This window comes from Aotus nancymaae, unplaced genomic scaffold (assembly GCF_030222135.1).
Source record: "Aotus nancymaae isolate 86718 unplaced genomic scaffold, 86718_ANA_hifiasm-v0.15.2.pri h1tg000014l, whole genome shotgun sequence".
NCBI lineage: Eukaryota > Metazoa > Chordata > Mammalia > Primates > Aotidae > Aotus > Aotus nancymaae.
Window position 1 is genome coordinate 55,018,600 of NW_026988425.1, and position 24,709 is coordinate 55,043,308.

The window sequence follows — 24,709 nt, forward strand, 5'->3', positions numbered from 1 at the left end:
TTAGCTGTTTATACCCAGACAGACCCCAGTGAATATTATAGGCCAGTAGGTCTCATAGCATTCTGGTAGAATTACTTTGGTAGAACTATACTGAATACAGGGTCCCTTCACTTTCAGTCCCTGCTAGTGAGAATCTTAAGACTATCAGTATTAGGTGAAAGTTTTAGTTGCCTGTGAGAAATAGTGAAGGGGCTCATTGGGACACTGACCACATATTATGGTTTGGCGTTGTTCTTTTGATGTTTTCTTTTTGTCGTTTTTTAAAAAACCTGTATTTTGTGTGTAACTTGTATTAGTGATAACCAGGACCCCTGTAGTAGGACTGGTGGCATTTCCAAATTTTTTTGGACTGGACCGTTAACATTTACCACTTGCTCTTAGCCTTACTGCTCCAATTTTGGAGTTTTCTCAGGACCTGTTTTTGGAAAACTATATTGATTCTTTCTAGGCAGGCCTATTCGCTTGTGCTGATTCATAGGCCAGTCAGCACTGCTAAGTTTGCTTTTCATCTCATCCTGTATCATTTGTTAATTTTCTCATGTGACAGATAGTTATTGATTACTGATCTAAGCTAAACACCTGTTTTATGTATATCAGGCCTTTTGGCCTTAGTTTCTGACCTTTTAATGGTACCTTTGTTTTCTAGCATAGGTACATCTCCTCTCATATATTCTTTAATAAATTCAGTTGGATTTTGGGAGATAAAGGAAGTAAACATGAATCATGGGGTATTTTAATCTGAAGTTTTCATATTTAATTTGTAACACAAATTGAAAATACATTGTTTTCATTCATTTTGTTCTCAACCTCTTGTAGCTTCCAGTCTTTTTAGTAATACTTAAAATAATGATAGCTACTATTTACTGAGTGCTAACTCTGATTATTCCACATTTTTATAACAACCATGTAACCAGGGATGATTATCCTCATTTTAAATTTGAGATGATTGTTATGTTTCTGAATACTTAAATGTACTTTATATGCATATGTCTGGATAGAAAGTAGATGCTGAAAAAGTAGCTTTTCAATGAATTGAGGTGCTTATGGACCCAGAGGCATAAAGACAAAAACAAAACAAAATATAAAAGAACCACAGAAAATGATTAACTAGTTTTACAAAATATTAAGACAGTTGCTTAAGATATACTTTTCTTTTTATTATGATAAATTGGCTAAATTATTCTTCAGGGACTAAAATGTTCTCATTAGAAATTAGAGTATCTTTTCATAATGTCATAACGCCTCTAGTGTGGTTTAGGTTTGGACTTGGTTTAGTCAGTGTTCTTCTAAATATAATTTCATTGCCAGCCTCAAACTTGTTAAGATACCCAGTCTTCTTTTTTTTTTTAGGATGAATATATTAAAACTATGTTATCCACTGTTACATGTAATTGTAATGCTGCATTGTTTTAAATTATATCACCTCAATATATTTGTATTTAGGATTTAAAATACACTAAAAATTATAATGAATTAGTATGTAATTAAGTAGTTATTAAGAAACAAAACAAATAAAATAGTCGGAATTATAAGTAAAGTCTCTTGTTTTTAGTAGCTAATTGGAAGATCATGATATATTGCTCTTTTCAATGTGATATTTACTCTTTTAGGAAATTATGAAGACATTTCAGATTTTTCCAGTAGATGGCAGAATTGTTTTAAAAAAATTACAGATTGACTTAAATTTTTTTGGATTGACTTGATGGAGTAATCATTTCTCTAAAGTAATCAGATGTATTTCTTTCTTCCAAATAAGCTCTGCACTACTGTTTTATAAACTAACTTCTAAGATGAAGATTTTTAAATGATGATATGGATTGTTCCTAATCAGTAATGCACAGTGATGTGAGTGGCAATTATATTTTGAAGAATTGATCAAAAAATTTAAAAATTAAACATTTGATTTTTTCGGTAGTAACATTCCTTCTTATCAGAGATCCAGAGGTCACATGATGTAATCATCCATGGACATCATCAGATTGATAGAATATCCTAAAATGTTTTATGATTTTAGCTAAAACATGCCTTCTGTTTAGTGATATCTATAAAAAGTTGTTTACTTTAAAATACTTTGTTGAATATAAAATAATAATTTAAGGGTTTTTATACAGGTTGTTGTCTCAGGGTTGTTTGAAAGGTTGGATTTTTAACTTTCTGATCTTCATTTTGAAATTCATGTCTTATGTTTCCTTCTGAGACTATTTCATTTACTTACTGAATTCCCTTAGTTCATGTGTATATGTGTTCATGCACTTAAATACTTAATTGTATTTTGTTGAAGGGGGGAAAAATCCTTTTCCCTAACTTACACAAATGATACCACATCTGTGTCACACTTTCAACCAGAGAAAAATAGGGGGATGAAATCTGTTCACAGTCATACACGTCAGTTCGTTATGCTTATAAATTAAGGAACCTTAATCTTGAATTCTGTTTTTTTCCTGCCATGGAAATATGAAATCTTTGAATAGAAATGAAAACTAATAATGGATGAGTGACTAAGCTAGGTTATGTTATGTTTCTTTCTTTTTTTTTTTTTTTTTTTTTTTTTTGAGACGGAGTCTCTCTCTGTTGCCCAGGCAGGAGTGCAATGGCGTGACTTCGACTCACTACAACCTCCGCCTCCCGGGTTCAAGCAATTCTCCTGCCTCAGCCTCCTGAGTAGCTGGGATTACAGGCATGCACCACCACGCCTGGCTATTTTATTTTTTATTTTTTATTTTTAGTAGAGATGAGATTTCACCAGGTTGATCAGGCTGGTCTCGAACTCCTGACCTCGTGATCCACCTGCCTCGGTCTCTCAAAGTGCTAATATTACAAGTGTCAGCCACGTCACCCAGCCACTAGGTTATATTTCTAAGTGGGGTTGAAAATATTTCATGGAAGAGAAAAAGAGTTACTTGTCCTCTTTTGTTTTGAGGGTTTTATAATTGCTTTATATTAAGAATAGTAGTGTCAATAATAACAATGAGAATTAGTATTTCTTAAATATTGTGTATTAGGCACTATTCCTAGCATTTGTCATGATTCACTATATTTGTTGAAGACTATAATAAATGAGGGAAAATAGTATGTCTAGTGTTGATTTGTCAATATCAAGTAGCTATGAAACTCAATTTTAATTCTGTTTGTGTAAAACCCAGTTTCTCTACACCCGTGTAAATTACATGAAACTAACACTTTTCTTACTCCCTCACTTTTCAAAGTACCACTCAGTTCAGCAGTTCCTTTCTGCTGCCGTTTGAAGACTTTGTAAGTATGAGTTATTCTGCAAGAGTTACAAAAATGAGTTGACAAGGTTGCTTTTGAGATTTTTCAATTGAATCGGGTTTGGTAGAGATAATATCTTCAGAACTATATGTCAGACTTCACTGTTGGATTATTTGAATAAATTTTCATTCTTATAAAATTAATTGAAAATATATCTGATTTTTAAAAAAATTGGGTTTGTTATTTTTACACTTAAGAGGCCGGTTTTTTAATTTTATTTCCTTCCAGGTGACTGGTGCCTCCATCTTGTGGTCCATCTGACAAATTGCATTCTATTTACACTTTCCCCCTCTTCACCTGAATAAATGGCAGAAAATTATTTTCTGTTTTATTTACTAAAAATATAATTCTGATTAAGCACACATCACCCTCAAAGAGGACAGAAGGTGCTCAAAAGGGATCACCTGAAGTCACCTGTTCAAGAATGAAGTCTTGTAAAAGAAATTATTGTTGATGGTAGTGGTGATGGCTGATGGTGGTGGTGGTGGTGAATGAGAGAAAGGGTGAAATTTGATTTCCTCTTTATGTTGAAAATCAAACCTACAGTCTTCAGCAAAATTTACTATGTAACTTGGCTGGGTGTGGTGGTTCACACTTGTGATCCTAGCACTTTGGGTGGCCAAGGCAGACACATCACCTGAGGTCAGGAGTTTGCAATCAGCCAGACCAATATGGTGAAATCCTGTCTCTACTAAAAATGCAAAAATTAGCCAGATGTGGTGGCACATGGCTGTAATCCCAGCTTCTCAGGAGGCTGAGGCAGGAGGATTGCTTGAACCCAGGAGGCAGAGGTTGCAGTGAGTCGAGATCGTGCTGTTGTATTTCAGCCTGGGAGACAGAGCAAGACTCCTCAAAAAAAATTTTTTTTTACTAAGTGACTGCAATTCTTAGCTAATTACTAGAATTAAGAATGAATCAATGTCTGTGATCCTAGTTACACAGGAAGCTGAGGTAGCAGGATCACTTGAGCCCAGGAGTTTGAGATTGCAGTTAACTATGATTGCATCACTGTACTCTGGCCTGAGTGATAGAGCAAGACTCTTTCTCCCTACTTTTCCTCCAGCTTTATTGAAGTTTAATTCATAAATAAAAATTATATATATTTATGGTATTCAGTATGCTTGAACACCATAAATATATGTATACATTGATATATGTATACTTTGTTATTACCACAATCAAGCTTAACATATCCTTCACCTTACAGTTACTTTTTTTGTGTGTGTGGTGAACAAATACTGATTTTTTTATATAGGTTTTCTGACAAAATTATGATAGCACAATATGACATTCTTCATTTCACATTTGTCTCCATGGAATTAATGGAAGTGTTATTTTTTGCAAAAGTTGAAAGCATCATCAAATTTTCTAAAGAATTTTATTAATCAGTGATTAACAGTGATTAATACTCTATTCACTATCCTTTAAAACACTTTTCGTGTTCCAGTTCTTATTGGTATAACTACCTTTGCCACCTTTTCAATTAGAAATGAATAATTTTCTCATGATGCTATATTATTTTCATAGACTTCTTGAAACTTTATCTTTTCTGAGATTTGCAATTTTACTTTGCATTCACCTTGTGCTACATTTATACACATTAGCAAATTGGAGAAACTGACTTATAAACAAAGAGATTGTCTTTTTTTTTTTTTTTTAAGATGGAGTCTCTCTGTTGGCCAGGCTGGAGTAAGGTGACATGATCTTGGCTCACTGCAACCTCTGCCTCCCAGAATCAAGCGATTCTCCTGCCTCAGCCTCCTGAGTAGCTGGGACTACAGGCGTGCACCACCATGCCCGGTTAATATTTGTATTTTTAGTAGAGATGGGATTTCACCATGTTGGTCAGGCTGGTTGAAACTCCTGACCTCGTGATATGCCTGCCTTGGCCTCCCAAAGTACTGGGATTATAGGCGTGAGTCACCACACCCAGCCGAGATTGTCTTTTAAAGATGAGGTAGAGATTCTAATATTGAGTATAGATGTTTAAATGTCCCCTAATGTAAGTTTCATAGTGAAGATTTTTATTTACATTGAGACTATTGCTTCCTACATATACTAGGAACTTCATTTACTCTGTTAATGAGTACACAGTCAGTGAGGAATTCCTGGACATAAATATCTCTGCAACTTGCCTTCACCTCACTGGCACAATTTTTGAAAAGGGAGTCAACCTACTGACACATCTCTCTTCCAGAATTCATCTTTCCCTAAGTATTGTACATTGTGCTGTATTTCCCATTTGGATTATAGGCGATTGCTTGTGTAGCTAGGTCCCTGTCTATGTGTTCTTCTGGACAATGTCTAGATTGTAGCAGGTGTTCAGCAAAACTTGTTCATCCATTTAACTAATATTTATTTTATACCTGATGTGGGCCAGGCACAGTTCTAAGCATTTCAGATACTATATCATTAAGCAGAATACTGAAAAATCTGTGCCTTTACTGAGCTTACATTGTAGCTGAAGGAATCAGATGGCTTTAAAAACTATCACAATTGTTACAGTGTTTTAAGTGTCAAGAGCAAAGGAAAACTACGTTAGAGTCGAGATCAGAAGTGCTGGCAATAGAGAGTGGGTTGAAATCTTAAATGGGATGGTTAGGGTAGATTAAGAACAAAGACTTGAAGGGATTGAGGAAGTTAGCTAAGTGGGTATCTGGAGCAAGAGCACACCAATCAGAGGGAATAGCAGTATACATTTTGCTTTCACTGTGAATAAAATGGGGAATTATTCCAGAGTTTTTAAGCAGAGGAGTTACATAATCTAATTTATGGTTTTAAAAGGATTGCTGATTTTTTTTTGTTTTTTTTTTTTGAGAATAGACTGTAGCAGGCAGAGATTGAAGCAGGAAGATCATTTAAGAGACTTTTTTATTGTTTTTGTTTTAACTCTTTAATAATTTTAGACTTACAGAAAAGTTGCAATAATAATACAAAGAATTCTCACATATGTTCCCCAAATCAACCAAATGTTACTTTTATACCACATTTGGTTAATCTTTCTAATTTTTAAGATTTATTTTTTAAATGAACAAATAAGATGTATTTATTTGTAATGTATAGCATAATGTTTTGATATATGTATATATTGTGGAATGGCTAACTCAAGTTAATTAACATATGTATCACCTCATAATTATTTTTTTGTGGTGAGAACACTTAAAATCTCTCTTAGCACTTACTAAGTATGCAACACTTTTTTTTTTTTTTGGAGACAGAGTTGTACTCGGTCGCCCAGTCTGGAGTGTGGTAGCGCGATCTCGGCTCACTGCAACCTCTGCCTCCCAAGTTCAAGCGATGCTCATGCCTCAGCCTCCTAAGTAGCTGGGATTGCAGGCATGTACCACCAAGCCTGGCTAATTTTTGTATTTTTTGGTAGAGACAAGGTATCACCCTGTTGGCCAGGCTGGTCTTGAGCCAAGTGATCTGCCTGCTTTGGCGTCTCAAAGTGCTGGGATTACAGGCGTGAACTATTACGCCCAATCACATAACATTAACCACAGTTACCACGTTGTACAATGGAGCTCTTGAATTTTCTCCATCCTGTCAAAGAATGTTCGTATCCTTTGACCAACATTTCCCCAAAACCTACCAACCACCAGACTCTGGTAACACCTCCTATTTCTGCTCTTTTTGTGGTGTGAACACTCAAGATCTACCCTCTAAGCAATTTTCAAGTACATAATACATTACTATTAAATATACTCATCATACTGTACAATAGATCTCTTAAACTTACTGATCCTGTTTAAGTCAAACTTTGTACTCTTTGACCAGCATCTCCCTATTTCCCCACCCCTAGCTCCTGGCAACCACCATTCTACTCTTTGTTTCTATGAGTTCAACTTTCTAAAGATTCCATATATAAGTGAAATCATTTGGTATATTTGTCTTTCTGTGCCTGTCTTATTCCACTTAGCATAGTATCTTCCAGGTTCATCCATGTTGTTATAAATGGTATTTTCCTTCTATTTAAATATTTAATAGTGTTCATTTTGTATATATACTAAATTTTCTTTATCTGTTTATCTGTCAGTAGACACTTGAGTTAATTCCTTATCTTACTTATTCTAAATAATGCTACAGTGAACATGGGAGTGCAGATATCTTTTTGGCATACTGATTTCATTTCCTATGTATATATACTCAGTAGTGGGATTGCTAGATCATATGATAGTTCTATTTTTATTTTTTGAGAAACCTCCATACTGTTTTTCCATAATGGCTATACTAATTTACATTCCCACTAACAGCGTGCAATGGTTTCCTTTTCTCTACGTTGCCAACAACACTTGTTACCTTTTGTCTTTTTGATATTAGCCATTCCAATAGGTGCAAAGTTATGTCTCGTTGTGGTTTTAATTTGTATTTTTTCTGATGATTATTGATGTTGAGTATTTTTTTCATATACATGATGGCCATTTATATGCCTTCTTTTGAGAAATGTCTGTTTAGATCCTTTGCCCAATTATGAATGGTTTATTAGTTTTTTTCCTGTTGAATTTTTTAAGTTCCTTATATATTTTGGTTATTAATCCTTTATCAGATGTATAGTTTGCAGATATTTTCTTCCATTCCAAAGGTTGTGTTTTTACTCTTGGTTATTTTGTTGTGCAGAAGCTTTTTAATTAGAGGTAATCCCACTTTTTTATTTTTGCTTTTCTTGCCTGTGTTTTTGGTGTCATATCCAAGAAATTATTGCCAAGGCCAAAAAGCATTCTCCTCTGTTTTCTTCTAGTTTTACAGTACAAGTCCTGTGTTTAAGTCTTTAATCTGTTTCAAGTTGATTTTTGAATATGATGTGAGATGAAGGTCTAATTTCATTCATTTGCATGTGGCGTCCAGTTTTCTAAACACTATTTATTGAAGAGACTTTCCTTTTTTCATCTGTGTTCTTGGTATCTTTGTAAAGAGTCTATTAATTGTAAATGCATGGCTTTATTTCTGGACATCTTATTCTATCCCAATGGTCTTTGTGCTAATACCATGTTGTTTAGCTACTTTAGCCTTATAGTAGATTTTGAAATCAAGTAGTGTGGTGCCCCAGTCTTGTTCTTTCTGCTCAAGATTGCTTTGGCTATTTAGAGTCTTTGGTGTCTTCATCGAAATTTTAGGATTGTTTTTCACTATTTCTGTAAAAAATGTTATTGGAATTTTGATAGAGATCACATTGAATCTATAGATTGCATAAGGTGGTATGAATAATTAGCCAGTATTAATTTTTCCAATCCATGATGCAGGATATCTTTCCATTTAGTTGTGTATGCTGCAGTTTACAGTTTCTTTTGTCAGTGTTTTATAGTCTTCATTGTGTGGATTTTTCACCTCTTTGGCGAAATGTATTCCTAAATGTGTATTAATATTATTTTGTAGCTATAGTAAATGGAATTGATTTTTTGATTTTTTTATTGGATAGTTTATCAAACACTACTGATTTTTTGTATCTTGATTTTTGTATCCTGCAACTTCACTAAATTTATTAGTTGTAACAGTTTTTTGGTGGAGTTTTAGAATTTTTTAAGAATATAATGTCTTGTTTTCTAACAAATACAATGTAACATCTTCCTTTCTGATTCAGTTGCCTTTTATTTATTTTTCTTGCTTAATTGCTCTTGCTAGTATTTCTGGCATTATGTTGAATAGAAGTGGTGAGAGTGAGCATCCTTGTCTTGTTTCAGATCTTAGAGGAAGAGCTTTCAACTTTTTACTATTGAGTATGTTAACTATACGTTTATCATATGTGGCCTTTATTGTGTTGAGGTACATTCCTTTTATATCTAATTTGTTGAAAGTTTTTTTTTTAAATCATGAAAGACTGTTGAAGTTTGTTGAGTGCCTTTTCTGCATCTATTGAGATGATCATGTGGTTTTTGTCCTTCTTTCTGTTATTATAGTGTATCATATTTATTGGTGTACATTGGTGAACCATTCTTGAATTACAGGGATAAATCTTACTTGATCATGGTGAATGATCTTTTTAATGCACCCTTGAATTTGGTTTGCTAAGATTTTGTTAAGGGATTTTTACATCTATGCTCATCAGAAATATTGGCCTATAATTTTCTTTTCTTATAGTGTCCTTTTCTGGCTTTGGTATTCAGTAATGCTGGCATTATGAAATGAGTTTGGACATTTCCCTTATCTTCAATTTTTTTGGAAGAGTTTGAGAAGGATTGGTGTTAGGTCTTCTTTACATATTTGGTAGAATTCAGCAGTAAAGCCATCGGGTTATGGTATTTTCTTTAATGCGAGACTTTCTTTTTTTTTCTTTTCTTTTTTTTTTAAATTTTATTTCCATATGAATGAGAAACTTTATTACTGGTTGAGTCTCCTTACTTGTTATTGGTCTGTTCAGGTTTTATATTTCTTCATGAAATATAGTATAATGTTTAATATAATAAATATGTTTCTTCATGAAATATATTCAGGTTTTATATTTCTTCATTAAATGTAATATAATATTTAATATAATAAATATAATACTTCTTCATGAAATATAAAACCTGAACATGAAATATAAAACCTTCTGTTAATGGTATGTTTCTAGCAATTTATATATTTAGTCTAGGTTATACAATCGGCAAATAAGTGTTCATAGTAGTCTTTTAGGATCCTTTGTATTTCTTTGTATAGTGTCCATTGTTGCTTCCCCTTTCATTTCTGATATTATTTATTTGTATCTTCTCTCTTTTTTTCTTAGTCTATCTAAAGGTTTGGTCATTTTTTTTTTAATCTTTTAGAAAACCAATTTCTTAGTTTCACTGATCATATCTATTGGGTTTCTAGTCTCTCTCTATTTCCTTATCTGGTCTGATATTTATTATTTCCTTTCTTCTACTAACTTTGGACTAAGTTTAATTTGTTCTTTTCTACTTCCTGAGGCAGGGTGTTAGATTGTATATTTGAGATTTTTGTTTTTAATATAATTGTTCATTGCCTTAAATTTTCTTCATAGAACTACTTTTGTTACATGCTGTAAGTTTTGGTATGTTATGTTTTCATTTTTTATTTAAAATTTTTAGTTTTTCATTTTTATGGGTATATTATATATATATATATTTATAGGTTACATGAGATATTTTGATATAGCTGTGTGATGAATAGTATCAAATCAGGATAAATGGGATGTTCATCACCTCAAGCATTTATCCTCTGTGTTGTGAACAATTACACTGTTTTAGTTATTTTTAAATGTAAAATTAATTTGTTTTTAACAATTGTCACCCTGTTGTACTGTCAAATACTAAGTCTTACTCATTCTTTCTATTTTTTTGTACCACTTAATCATTTCCACTTTCCCACCACCCCTCCACTACACTTCCCAGCCTCTAGTAACCATCCTTCTGCTCTCTATCTTCATGAATTCAGTTGTTTTAAATTTTAGTTTTAACAAATAAATGAGAACAAGTGAAATTTGTCTTTCTGTGCTAGGCTTATTCCACTTTACATAATGACCTCTGGGCCCATTTATATTGTTGCAAATGACAGGATCACATTCTTTTTTGTGGCTGAATTGAACTCCACTGTGTATGTGTACCACATTTTCTTTATTCATTTGTCTGTTAATGGACATTTAGGTTGCTTCCAAATCTTTGTTATTGTGAATAGTGCCACAGTAAACATGGGAGTGGAGATATCTCTTTGATACACTGTTTTCCTATCTTTTGGGAATGTACTCAGTGGAGGATTGTCAGATGATATGTTAGCTCAATTTTTAGCTTTCTGAGGAACCTCCAAACCATTCTCCATAGTGATTGTACTAATTTACATTCCCACCAACAGAGTACAAGGGTTCTCTTTTCTCCACATCCTTGCCAACATTTATTGTGTGACTTTTGGTTATAAGCCATTTTAACCAGAGTGAGGTGACATCTCATTATAGTTTTGATCTGCATTTCTCTGAGGTTGAACAATGTTGTTACACCTTTTCATATACCTGTTTGCCATTTCTATATCTTCTTTTGAAAATGTGTATTCAGATGTTTTGCCCATCTTTAAATTGAATTAGATTTTTCCCCATATAATTGAAAACAGAATATATAGAGCTCCTTTTATATTCTGGTTGTTAATCCCTTGTCAGATGGGCAGTTTGCAAATATTTTCCTCCATTCTGTGAATTGTCCCTTCACTTTATTGATTGTTTTCTTTGCTGTGGAGAAACTTTTTAATGTGATCCCATTTATCCATTTTTGCTTTAGTTGCTCTACACTTGTAGGGTATTACTCAAGAAATCTTTGCCCACACCAATGTCCTGGAGAGTTTCCCCTACTGTTTTCTTTTAGTAGTTTCATAGTTTGAGGTCTTAGATTTAAGTCTTTGGTCCATTTTCATTCGATTTTTGTATATATTAGAGATAGGGATCCAGTTTCATTCTTCTTCATATGGATATCCAGTTTTTCCAGCACCATTTATTGAACAGAATGTCGTTTCCCCACTGTGTGTTCTTGGCACCTTTGTTGAAAATGAGTTCACTGTAGGTGTGTAGGTTTGCTTCTGGGTTTTCTATTCTGTTTCACTGATTATTCTGTTCTGTTCTTCTGCCAGTTCTCTGTTCAGTCTGTTCTTATGCCAGTACCATGCCATTTTGGTTATTATATCTCTGTAGTATAATTTGAAATCAGGTAATGTGATTCCTCCAGTTTTGTTCATCTTGCTTAGAATAGCTTTGGCTATTCAGGTTTTTTTGTGGTTCTATATACATTTTAAGATTGTTTTTCTTATTTCTGTGAAGAAGGTAATTGGTATTTTGATAAGATTGCATTAAATCTGTAGATTGCTTTGGATATTATGGATATTTAATAAATTGATCCTTCCAATCCATGAACATGGAATACCATTCTATTTTTTTCTGTGTGTGTGTGTGTCCTCTTCAATTTCTTTCCTCAGTGCTTTATAGTTTTCATTGCAGACATCTTTCACTTTTTTGGTTAAGGTAATTTTTAGGTATTTTAGTTGTACTTATTGTTAATGGGATTTCTTTCTAAGATTGTTTGCTACTGATTTTTGTATGTTGATTTTGTATCCTGCAACTTTATTTATTAGTTTCAGTAGTTTTTTGGTGGAGTATTTAGGTTATTCCAAATATAAGATCATATCATCTGCAAACAAGAATAATTTGTCTTCTTCCATTTCAATTTGGATAACCTTTTTTTCTCTTGCCTGATTGCTCTAGCTAGGACTTCCAGTACTGTGTTAAATAACAGTGGTGACAGTGGGTACCCTTGTTGTATTCCAGATCTTAGAGGAAAGGCTTTTAGTTTTTCTCCATTCAGTATGATACTAGCTATAGGTCTCTCACATATGACTTTTATTAATGTTATATTGAAATATGTTCCTTTTATACCCAGTGTGTTGAGGATTTTGATCATGAAGGGATATTGAATTTTATCAAATGCTATCTTAGCATCAGTTGAAATGATCATAGGGCTTTTCTTCTTTATTCTGTTGATATATCTGTCACATTAATTGATTTGTGTATTTTGAACCATCTTTGCATCCCTGGAATGAATACCACTTAGTCACAGCAAATGATTTTTTAATGTGTTCTTGAATTTGGTTTGTTAGTATTTGTTGAGGATTTTTGCATCAATATTCATCAGTGATATTGGACTGTAGTTTCCCTTTTTTTATGTTCCTTTGTCTGGTTTTGGTATCAGGTTAATACTGGCTTTGTAGAATGAGTTTGGAAGTATTCCTTCCTCCTCTATTTTTCCAAATAGTTTGAGTAGAATTGGTATTTGTTCTTTGAGTTTTTGGTAGAAGTTAGCAGCAAAGCCATCAGGTCGTGGATTTTCTTTGCTGGGAGACTTTTTATCACAGCTTTGATCTCATTACTTGTTATTGGTCTTTCCATGTTTTGGATTTCTTCATGATTCAATCTTGGTAAGTTGTATATACCTAAGGAATTTATTCATTTCTTCTAGGTTTTCAAGTTTCTTGGCATATAGTAGCTCATGGTAGCCATTAATGATCCTTTGAATTTCTGTGGTATTAGTTGTGATGTCTGCTTTTTCATTTCTGATTTTATTTATTTGAGTTTTCTCTTTTTCTGAGTTACTCTGGCTTTATTTTTCTTTGTCTTAGATATTTTTAATTTTCTTCTTTGATCCAGGAACATGTTGTTTCATTTCCACATATTTGTGAATTTTCTGTTTTTCTTCCTGATACTGATTTCTATTTTTATACTATTGCCTTAGGAAAGATACTTGATACGATTTTTGTTGTATATTTGTTGAGACTTGTTTTGTGGCCTGCTGTATGAGATCAATAACAAGTAATGAGATCTACTGTATCAGATATCTATCCTGGTGAATGTTGACTGTGTACATCAGAAGAATGAATTATGCAGTTGTCGGATGGATTGCTTTCTATATGTTTACTGTGCATTTTGTATAAAGCATATTTCAAGCCCAGTGTTTTCTTATGATTTTCTGTCTGGATCATTTATCCATTGTTCAAACTGAGATAGTTAAGTCCCCTACTATCATATTGCAGTTTGTCTCTCTCTGCAGATCTATTAATATTTGCCTTTTTACTTAGGTGCTCTAATGTGTGGTGCACATATATTTAGTATTGTTATCTTGGTGAGTTTACCTCTTTATCATTATATAACAACTTTTTTTTGGTCTCTTTTACTGCTTTTGACTTACTGTCTATTTTATCTCATAAATACAGCTATACTCTCTTTTGGTTTTCATTTTTATGAAATATTTTTTCTGTTCCTTCACTTTTGACATATGTATGTTCATCAAGGTGAAATGAATGTCTCTATTACTATTATTTTATTTTTTGAGACGGAATCTCGCCCTGTCACCCAGGCTGGAGTGCAATGGTGCAATCTCAGCTCACTGCAACCTCCGACTCCTGGGTTCAAGTGATTCTCCTGCCTCAGCCTCCTGAGTAGCTGAGATTGCAGGCATGTACCACCATGCCTGGCTAATTTTTTGTATCTTTAGTAGAGATAGGATTTCCCATGTTGGTCAGGCTGGTCTTGAATTCCTGACCTTGTGACCTATCTGCCTTGGCCTCCTAAAGTTCTAGGATTACAGGCATGAGCCACTGCACCCAGCCATGAATGTCTCACTAAACAGCATATAGTTGGGTCTTGTTTTTGTTAAAAATCTATTCAACTACAATATGTGTTTTTATTGGAGTATTTAATTCACAGTAATTATTGATAAAGATTTACTAAGGATTTACTACTGCCATTTTGTTAATTGTCTTCTGGTTGTTTATAGATTCTTTGTTCCTTTCTTACTCTTACTGTCTTCCATTGTTATTAGGTTATTTTCTATAGTGATATGTTTTGATTTTTTACTTTTTCTATTTTGTGTGTCTATTATAGGTGTTTGCTTTGTGGTTATAATGAGGCTTACAGAAAATATAGTTATAACAGGCTATCTTAAGCTGATAATTTAACTCTGATTGCATAAAATAACTACAATTTTACTCCAACCCTTTTACATTTTATGTTCTTGATGCCACAATTTACATCTTTTTATATTGTGGTTATCTTTAATATTAATATAGCCTTTATCTTAAACCTTTAGTCTTTTAATCTTTTACCTTTAACCTTTTACCTTTTACCTTTTACCTTTTACCTTTTAACCTTTAACCTTTTAATCTTTATACTGAAGGTTCACACACCACCATTACAATATTTGAGTATTCTTATTTTTTTGAGACAGTCTCTCACTCTGTTGCCAGGCTCCAGGCTGGAGTGCAGTGGCACAATCTTGGCTCACTGCAACCTCTGCCTCCTGGGTTCAAGCAATTCTCCTGCCTCAGCCTCCTGAGTAGCTGGGACTACAGGTGCGCACCACCACACCCAGCTAATTTTTGTATTTTTAGTAGAGACAGTGTTTCACCATGTTGGCCAGGATGGACTCGATCTCTTGACCTCGTGATCCTCCTGCCTCGGCCTCCCAAAGTGCTGGGATTACAGGGAGTATTCTTAATTTGACTGTACACTTACTTCTACCATATAGTTTCACATTACTAATTAGTATTCATTTTTTCCCCCAAGTTGAAGAACTCTATTTAGCATTTGTTGTAAGGTTGGTCCAGTGGTGATGAACTCTCTTAACTTTTGTTTTCCTGTCTTTCCTTCTTTGCAGAAGAACAGCTTTGTCAAGTAATGTATTCTTGGTTGGCAGTTATTTTTCTTTAGTCTTTTAATATATAATTCCACTCCCTCCTGGCCTGTAAGGTTTCTGCTGATAAATCCACTGACAGCCTTATTAGAATTTTCTTATGAATGACTTGCTGCTTTTCTTTTACTGCTTTCAGAATCCTCTCTGTGTCTTTGATTTTTGACACTATAACTATACTATGTCTTAGTATAGTCTTTTTTTGTGTTGAATTTGATTGGAAATCTTTGACCTTCCTATACCTGGATATCTATCTTTCTTTCTTTCTTTCTTTCTTTCTTTCTTTCTTTCTTTCTTTTTCTTTTCCTTTCTCTCTGAATGGGCATATATCTTTCTTTAGTTTTGGGACATTTTAAGCTATTGTTTCTTTCAGTAAGCTTCCTACTCCTTTTCTATCCTACCTCCTATAATGCAATGAGTTTCTCTGTTTCTGTCTCACAACTTCCATAGGCTTTCTTCATTTCTTTTTATTATTTAATCATTTTTTCCTCAGACTATATATTTTCAAATAACCCCTCTTTGAATTCACAGATTCTTCTGCTTGATCAGTTTTTGTTGTTGTTGTTGTTTGTTAGTTTTTTAAAAGAGATGGAGTCTTGCTGTGTTGCCTTGGCTGATTTCAGATAATCATCCCACCTCAGACTCCCTGGTAGCTGGGATTACAGGCATGTGTCACCTTACCTGACTTGCTTTATGAATTTTGATGGTGATGCTTTCTGTTATAGTTTTCATTTGATTCATTATATTCTTCACCTCCATACTGTATTTTTTAAATGCTTTTAATCTCTCATATAAATCTTTTGTTTTGTTTTTGTTTTCTTGATTTTTGCTCAGTCATTTCTTTGTACTTTTTTTTTTTGCTGTTTGATGACCTTCCTATTTTAATTTTTTGTTGGGTAGTTCACTGATTTTTATTTTTGGGGGGTTCACCTATTGAGAAATTAATGTGTTCTTTTTCTGGTGATATGCTTCCATAGTTTTTCAAGTTTCTTAGTTGTCTTACATTGATGTCTGTACATTTGGTGAAGCAGTTACCTCTTCCAGACTTTATAGACAGGTTTTGGAGGAGAAATAGCTTTCTCTGTCAGAGAGTTTATAGGTCCTGGCTTGGTGGGGTGCAATGGTTCTGGCAACAATGATGATGCAGCGGTGTAGTCTCTGTGTCACTTTGTCAGCTCAGGTTGCCATTGACAAAGTTAGCAGGAATCCTCAGCAGCTAACATTGTGTATGTCTACAGTAGTGACAAGGGATATTGGGATCTTTTCTGTCAGTGCCTGCTAGGGTCCTCCCAATCTTTCTTTGTCCCCACTGGGGAAGTAATGCCTGAGGGAATTCTTCTTGGTATTGGGTCTCACTTATGGGCTCACTTGTCTCCTAATGTTTAGTTGCATTTTTGACTGCTTTTAAAATATATTTAATACATAGTATATAACATATAATTAGGTTGTCTTTCATTCTGTTCCTTGCCTTTGTTTTAGACTTAGATCTCTAATGAAAGGTACTGAATGCTCACCATTAGTCTTTTTGCTAAAGTTTCCCCAGTCAACCCTTGGGTGGACACCGCTTATTTTCTGGTAGATTCCTCAAGAAATGTTCCTGAGTATTGAGTTCCCTGAGCTAATTCATGTCTGTAGTCTTGAATCTTTGTGCTTGGATGTAGCATCCTTGTCTCACTTTTTTTCTTGAGTTTTTTGTTTAGGAAGCTTACTGTTCCCTTGCTTTCTATATCGTTGTTGAGAAATTTCCCAACATTATTTTTTCCTTTTCACAAAGGGAAATAAATATAACACAAAGGATGTTATATTCAATTATAAAGATTCAAGGCTACAGATATGCATGAACTGAGGGAAATTCTATACTCAGAAGCACTTCTTGATAAATTTACCAGCAAGTGAGCTTTGGCAAACTAAGGGATGCCTGGAAAAACTTTAGCAAAAGGAGTAATGTAAGTTATGCAGTAGTTTTATTTGGAGGCCTTAAGTATTTTTGTTTTTGGAGTCTCATAATTTTAGTAGAATATGTCTTTGAGTTGATCTTTCTGGATGTTAAATCACATGGATTCTTAAGTACTTTTATTAAGTCCTCTGGTTTTTCAAGATCTTTTAAATACTTTTTATAAAAGAGTGAACTTTTTCTTTGTGAAGATTATTTTACTTTATTAAGATGAGGTCTCACTCTGCCACTCTGGTTGGAGTATGGTGGCATGATCCTGGCTCACTGCAACCTCTGCCTCCCAGGCTCAATGATTCTCCCACATCAGCCTCCTAAGTAACTGGGACCACAGGCACATGCCACCATGCCTGGATAATTTTTGATATTTTGGGTAGAGACAGGGTGTGATGGTAAATATTGAGTGTCAGCTTGATTGAAGGATGCAAGATATTGTTCTTGGGTATGTTTTGAGGGTGTTTCCAAAAGAGATTAACATTTGAGTCAGTGGATTGGGAGGGACAGACCCACTGTTAGTCCAGGGGGGCACCATCTAATATCTGCCAGTGCAGCTAAAATAAAACAGGCAGAAGAAAGTGGAATTAGCAGACTTGCTGAGTCTTCTAGCCTTCATCTTTCTCCCACTCTGGATGCTTCCTGCCCTCAAACATTAGACTCCAAGTTCTTAAGCCTTTGGTCTTTTGGACTTACATGAGTGCTTTGCCAGGGGCTCTTAGGCCTTTGGCCACAGACTGAAGGCTATACTGTTGGTTTTTCTGCTTTTGAGGTTTTGGGACTCGACTGGTTTCCTTGCTCCTCAGCTTACAGATGGCTTATTGTGGGACTTCCCTCTGTGATTATGTGAGTCAGTACTCTCTTATAAACTTTCTTTTATATATACCTCTATCCTATTAATTCTGTTCCTCTAGAGAACCCTGACTGATTCACAGGGTTTCACCATTTTGCCCAGGCTGCTCTCAAACTCCTGAGTTCAGGCAATTTACCCTCCTTGCCTCCCAAAGTGTTGGGATTACAGGCATGAGACGCTGTGCCCTGCCCTAATGGTAATTTTAGATTAATCTTAAGCCTGCTTCTAGGGTGCTTCTCTCTTCTGGGAAGTTTCTCAGTTTTTCTTGGAATGTCTCCTTTTTTTGCATTAATGATAGTGACAGGAGCCAGAAGGATAGCTTACTGAGATCTGTGTTTATTTTTCTTTTTCTTTCTTTTTTTTTTTTTCTTTTTCTTGAGACAAGGTCTCACTCTGTCACCCAGGCTGGAGTGCAGTGGCATAATCTCAGCTCATTGCAACCTCTGACTCCCAGGTTCAAGCAATTCTTCTGCCTCAGATTCCCAACTCATGGGGATTACAGGTGCACACCACCACACCCAGCTAATTTTGTATCTTTAGTAGAGACAGGGTTTCACCATGTTGGCTAGGCAGGGTCTTGAACTCCTGACCTCAAGTGATCTACCTGCCTCAGCCTCCCAAAGTGCTGGGATTATAGGTGTGAGTCACCACGCCCGGCCTATTTTTCTATTTGCTGATAATTTGAAGTTTGTTTTCCAATTATGTTGAGGGCATTAATTTTATGTAGTTCTGTTTGTTCTTTTTGTATATGTATGTATGATTAATTTTTTTAAAGGATATTGTGTTGCAACATTCCAATTTATTTGGCTGTCATTACCTAGACTTGCTGTTATTGTGAAGTCTCAAGTGAGCGAAAGAAAGGATTTAAGAATGATTCTAAGGATTTTTACCTAAGCAATTGCAAGGATAGAATTGTATCAGCTGAAATGGGGAAGGCTGCAGGAGCAACTGGATGTAAAGGTAAGATCAGATACTCAGTTTCAAGTTGTGTTTAAGATTTCTATTCTATATCTAAAGGGAGAGATTCAGAAGGGCAGTTGGATAAATGAGCCTGAAATTTAGAAGAGATGTCTGATTTGGAAGTATAAATTTGTGAGTTATTAACAGTAGATGCTATTTACAACCATGGAACTAGATGAGATCACCTAGAGTCAGTGTGGACAACAGAACATAACCAAGCACGGAACACTGGGATCTTCTGCATTAATTGGTTGGGGATATGAGAAGGAATAAGCAAGGGGTTATTGATCAGCTGCTGATTTGTTGGTCAATCGGTAGCTCACTCCTCGGTCAAAAAGGAGTGAACTATGAAAGTCAGGTGCCCTGGAAGCCACATAATCATTTTTAACAAGAAGGGAGGGAAAAGAAAGAAGGGGAAATGTTACTTGTAAGGCCGGCTGCCTCACCGGGAGTTAAATGGACACACTTATCTCTCCCCATGCTGGCCTCTCTATGCTGGCTCCCCACACCCACTCCTATCTGTTCTCTCTATGCAGGCTCCACACACCCACTCCTTCATTCCTCACTCGACCCCTTCAAAATTTAAAAAGCCCACCAAAGATTTGTCCAACGGCAGCTTAACATTGACCTCCCCAGCCAGTCAGCCCACCAGTAGTCCTGCCTGGCAACCAATGGCAGCTCGCCCCATCAGCACCTTGACTTTCCCTCACCAATGAAACTCTCTGCTCTTTGTTTCCCTAATAATCAATCAATCCTCCTCACCAATGAAGCTGTCTGCTCTTTGTTTCCCTAAAGACCAATCAATTACCTCCACTCCCTATAAAACCCCACACCCTGAGAAGCCCAGTGTGACTTCTCTGGCCCCTTCCTGGACCACAGAACCTTGCCCGGGAGCTGAATAAATTGGATTCTCATTTTCTCACACTGGCCTCAGTTTCCTCATTTTAACTTGGCAATATGCCTTACATTACTGATACTACTGATAGTTCAAGTATGATGAGCTGTTAGAATTAAGAACTGGATTTAGCAACATGTAGGTCATTGATAACATTGGCAAGAGCAGTTTGTGGAATTAAATTATAATTAGTGATGCAATACTTTTAAATTACTTGTTGTCAATTTGGTGCCCTTGGCATATGAGCAGGATGAAGATGATCCAAGTAGCCTGGCCTCTGGCCTTCACTTGTTTTAAAAGAACTGCTAACCTTTATTCTAATTTTGTATACTGGATTTCCATGTAATATTTTCTTTGGGATTGGTAATTATAGGGGTCTGCTATAAAGTAAATAAATACACTAACAGTTTCAAAAATAATAAATAGCTTTTTAAAGAATACATTACTAGATGTAAATTTTTTAAAAATTAATAAATGGGAATTTTTTGTTTTAATACAATCTCTAATTCTAGTATCAAATGAAGTAGACTTTGATTAGAATGTGTGGGCTTTTTTTAGCTTCTCAATGTATAAGCTTAAAGCTTTTTTAGGTTTTATGTATGCCTTCAGACTCATTCATTCTTTAAATTTGTCAGACTCTTCTAAACTAATGTTCACATATTATAATCTTTCTGTTCTCAGCACTTATGATGATCCTTAACATATAGTTGATATTTAGTCAGTGTTTTTTTAAATAGAAAAAATGGACCCCATAGGGATAGACTTTGGCTTACTTTGTCTCATTTCTTTTCTTGTAGTGCTTCTGCTGGCCTCTCTCTCAAGCAGTAGAAGAATAAGGAGAAAAGTAGTTTCTTCGAGGCTATAAAAACCCTTGAGATAGTTTCACTTTAAACTTAAAAGATTTTTTTATCATTTTACCTCTAAAATTTGATTTTCATTTTTCTTTTTAAGATGTATTTTCTGAAGCCTCCTTTTGTGCATTTTAAATGAAGCTATTTTAGTAACTGTTCCTAGCAATGCCTTTTTCTATTTCCTTAAGAAATCTGATATGTTATTCTATGCCTATGTGGTATTTAGGGAGGCAGATGGTATAATAGAAGGAGAAATGAGCAGTCCATCAAACCAGGGCCAACTTCTGCCACTTTCATTCATCTTTTTAGTAAATAATTATTGAATATCTATCTTCTGTGTGCCAGGTATTTACTATAACTTTGTGTTTGTGTTTTAATTAATGGACTTTATTTTCTTAGAAATGCCATTTTCACAAATTATTTTCTTTTAGATACTAAGATCTAGTCTGTAATAAAATATTAAGTACTTTAATTAATAAGCAATATTAAAAAATTAATATAATCAAAATATAGGCATTATAAAAATTGAAAATACTAATGGAGTGTGGTGGCTCACACTTATAATACCAACACTTTGGGAAGCCAAGCCAAGAGGATTCCTTGAGGCCAAGAGATTGAGACCAGTCTGGGAAACAGAGTGAGACCTTATCTCTACAAAAACTAGAAAACATTAGCTGTGCAGAATGCCATACATCTGCAGTCCTAGCTACTCAGGAGGCTGGGATGTTAGGATTGCTTGTGCCCAGGAGTTGAATATTACAGTGAGCTATAATTGTGCCACTGCATTCTAGCCTGGGTTACAGAGCTATCTCAAAAAAAGAAAAAAGGAAACAAATGACTTTTCCTTGGTTGTTGGAGACTGGTATATTTTGTCATTGAAGATCAAAAGTAAAATGATGAGCATAGAGGAGACAGAGCAAAATGGCTGAATAGAAGCCACCAGGCCAGGCATGGTGCTCACACTGGTAATCCCAGCACTTTGGGAGGCCAAGGCAGGCAGATCACCTGAGGTCAGGAGTTAGAGATTAGACAGGCCAATATGGTGAAACCCTGTTTCTACTAAAAATACAAAAATTTGCTGGACTTGGTGGCACGTGCCTGTAATTTCAGCTACTCAGGAGTCAGAGGCAGGGGAATTGCTTGAACCTGGGAGGTGGAGGTTGCGGTGAGCTGAGATCACGACACTGCATTCCAGCCTGGGCAACAGAGCAAGATTCTGTCCCCCTCCACACACAAAAAAAGCCACCAACAGTCATCCCCCCCTACAGGAGCACCACATTGAACAACTATTCACATGAAAAAGCACCTTTATGAGAACCAGAAGCAGAAATGAGTGATCATAGTACCTAGTTTTAAAATCATAATAAGGAAAGAGGTACTAAAAAGGATAGGAAAGACTTATCCCCTATCCCCTGGCAGCAGCTATGGGCCACTGAGACTGTTATCTGTATGCTTAGGGAAGGGAAAGTGCAGGGATTATTGGACATTGCATTAGAACTCGGTGCTGCCCTATCACAGTTGAATGCAACACAGGGTAGAACTCAGCTGGTGCCCATTTAGGGAGCATTTAGACCAGCCCTAGTTGGAAATGAATTGTCTATCTCAACAGTCAAAACCTGAGTTGTGGCAAGGCTTGACACTGTGGGTTAAAGTCCTCTGTGGTCTTTGATAAACTTGACAGACACTTGTTTTAGTCTGTTCTGGCACTGCTATAAAGAAATACCTGACACTTCTTAATAGAACAGAGGTTTAATTGGCTCACCGTTCTGCAGGCTGTACAGGAAGCGTAGTAGCTTCTGCTTCTGGGGAGGCCTCAGGAAACTTAGAATCGTGGCAGAAGGTGAAGGGGAAACAGAAACATCTTACATATCCAGAGCAGGAACAAGCAGTTGGGGGAGTTGCCACACACTTGTAAACAACCAAATCTCAAGAGAACTCACTATTGCAATGATAGCATCAAGGGGGATGGGATTAAACCATGAGAAACTGTTTCCATTATCTAATCACCTTCTACCAGGTCCCATCGCCAACATTGGGGATTACAATTTAACATCAGATTTGGGTGAGGACACAGACCCAAATCATATCAGCAGTCTAGGACACAAGGACCAATTCCTGGGCTAGCCTTGGTGCTGTACTATACTAGGCTCAGAGATAGTGGATTTGCGGTCCATGTGACCTAGTGAGACACCAGCTGGGAGGGCCAAGTGAGTGTCTGTGTCACCCCTTCTTCATTCTCCTGCAACCCTAGGCAGTGTAGCTCAAAACTCTTAAGAAAAACTCTTTCCTCCTGCTTGAAGAAAGGAGGAGGAGTATAAACACGACTTTGTTCTTCCAACTTGGATACCAACTCAGCCACAGTAGATAGGGACCAGGTGGAGTTCTGAGGCCTCCATTTCAGGTTTTATCTCCTGGATGACATTTCTAGACACATCCTAGGTCAGAAGGAAATCCAGTTTTGAAGGGAAGTACTTAGTCCCTGCAGGATCTATCACCTGCTGACAAAAGTGCCCTTGGGCCCTAAATAATCAGCAGTAGTAGCCAAGCAGTACTCACTGCTGGTCTCAGATGAGATTCAGAGCTATGCTGGCTTCAGGTGTGACCCAGCACATTCCAGCTATGGTGGCTACAGGTAATGACTTTTTCTGCTTAAAGGAAGAAGGAGACTAACGGGATTTTGTCTTGCAGCTTGGATAACAGCTCAGCCACAGTAGGGTACCAAGTGGGGACCTTTGCTCATGGGGTCCCCACTTCTTGGCCCTGGCTCCTGGATGGCATTTCTGGACCTGCCCTGGGCCAGAGGGAAGCCCACTATACTAAAAGGAGAGACTCAGGACTGGCAGCATTTACCATAAGCTGACTGAAAAGCCCTTGGGCCTTGAGTGAACATTGGTGGTAGCCAGACCATACTCCCTTCAGGGTCGGGGCAGCGGTGGCCGTAGGGTGAGACTTCTCTACTTGAGGAAAAGGGAAGACTAGGAAGAACTTTGTCTTGTGGCTCAGGTGCCAGCTTAGCCACAGTAGAATAGAGCACTAGGTAGATTCCTAAGGTTCCTGATTCCCAACCCTGGCTCCTGAATGGCACCTCTGGATCTGTCCAGGGCTAGGAGCAACTTGCCTGAAGGAGGCAGGCTATAAACCGGGCTGAATTTGTCACCTGCTGATTGTACAGCCCTTGGGACTTCAGAGAACACAGGTGGGGTATCCAGGCATTGGTCACTGTAATCTGTGGTGAGACCTCATGTGTTCTGGCTTTCAATCTGATCCAAAGCCGTATAACTAGTGGTGATCACAGGGATGCTTGTTTTACCTCTTCCCCAGCTCCAGACAGCTCTGTATATAGAGACTCTGTTTGTTAAGGGAAAAGAACAGAAGTGTCTGCCAGGGAATCCAGGGCATTCTGGATATTACCCAAGACCACCAAGGAGGTACCTCAATGAGCCAGCAAGTGCTACAGCATTACTGGGCTTGGGGTACTTCCTAATGCAGATATTACTGCAGTGACCAAAGACCAAAGATTGTAACACTCAAGTCCCTTTGAATACTTAGAAAGCCTTCCCAAGAATGATGGGTAAAAAGTCTAGACTGTGAAGACTACAATAAATAACTCTTCAGTGCCCAGGCACCAGTGAATATCCACAAGCATCAAAACCATCCAAGAATACATGACCTCACCAAACTAAATAAAGCACCAGTGACCAATACCGGAGAGGCAGAGATATGTGACCTTTCAGACAGAGAACTCAAAATAACTGTATTGAGGAAACCCAAAGAAATTCAAGGTAG

General features: G+C 36.2%; 1 protein-coding gene across 2 annotated transcripts in view; it reads left to right on the plus strand.

Annotated features, from left to right (window-relative positions):
• NDUFAF2 (NADH:ubiquinone oxidoreductase complex assembly factor 2) overlaps positions 1-24,709 on the plus strand; it is a 224,191-nt gene that overhangs the window by 17,118 nt on the left and 182,364 nt on the right. Inside the window, exon 2 of one of the 2 annotated variants that reach the window (XM_064376008.1) lies at positions 19,039-19,177. The exons of the other annotated variant lie outside the window; for it this stretch is intronic. Within the exon in view, the coding sequence (XP_064232078.1) occupies positions 19,039-19,177 (139 nt within the window). The remainder of the gene's footprint in view (positions 1-19,038; positions 19,178-24,709) is intronic. 2 annotated transcript variants of the gene reach the window in all.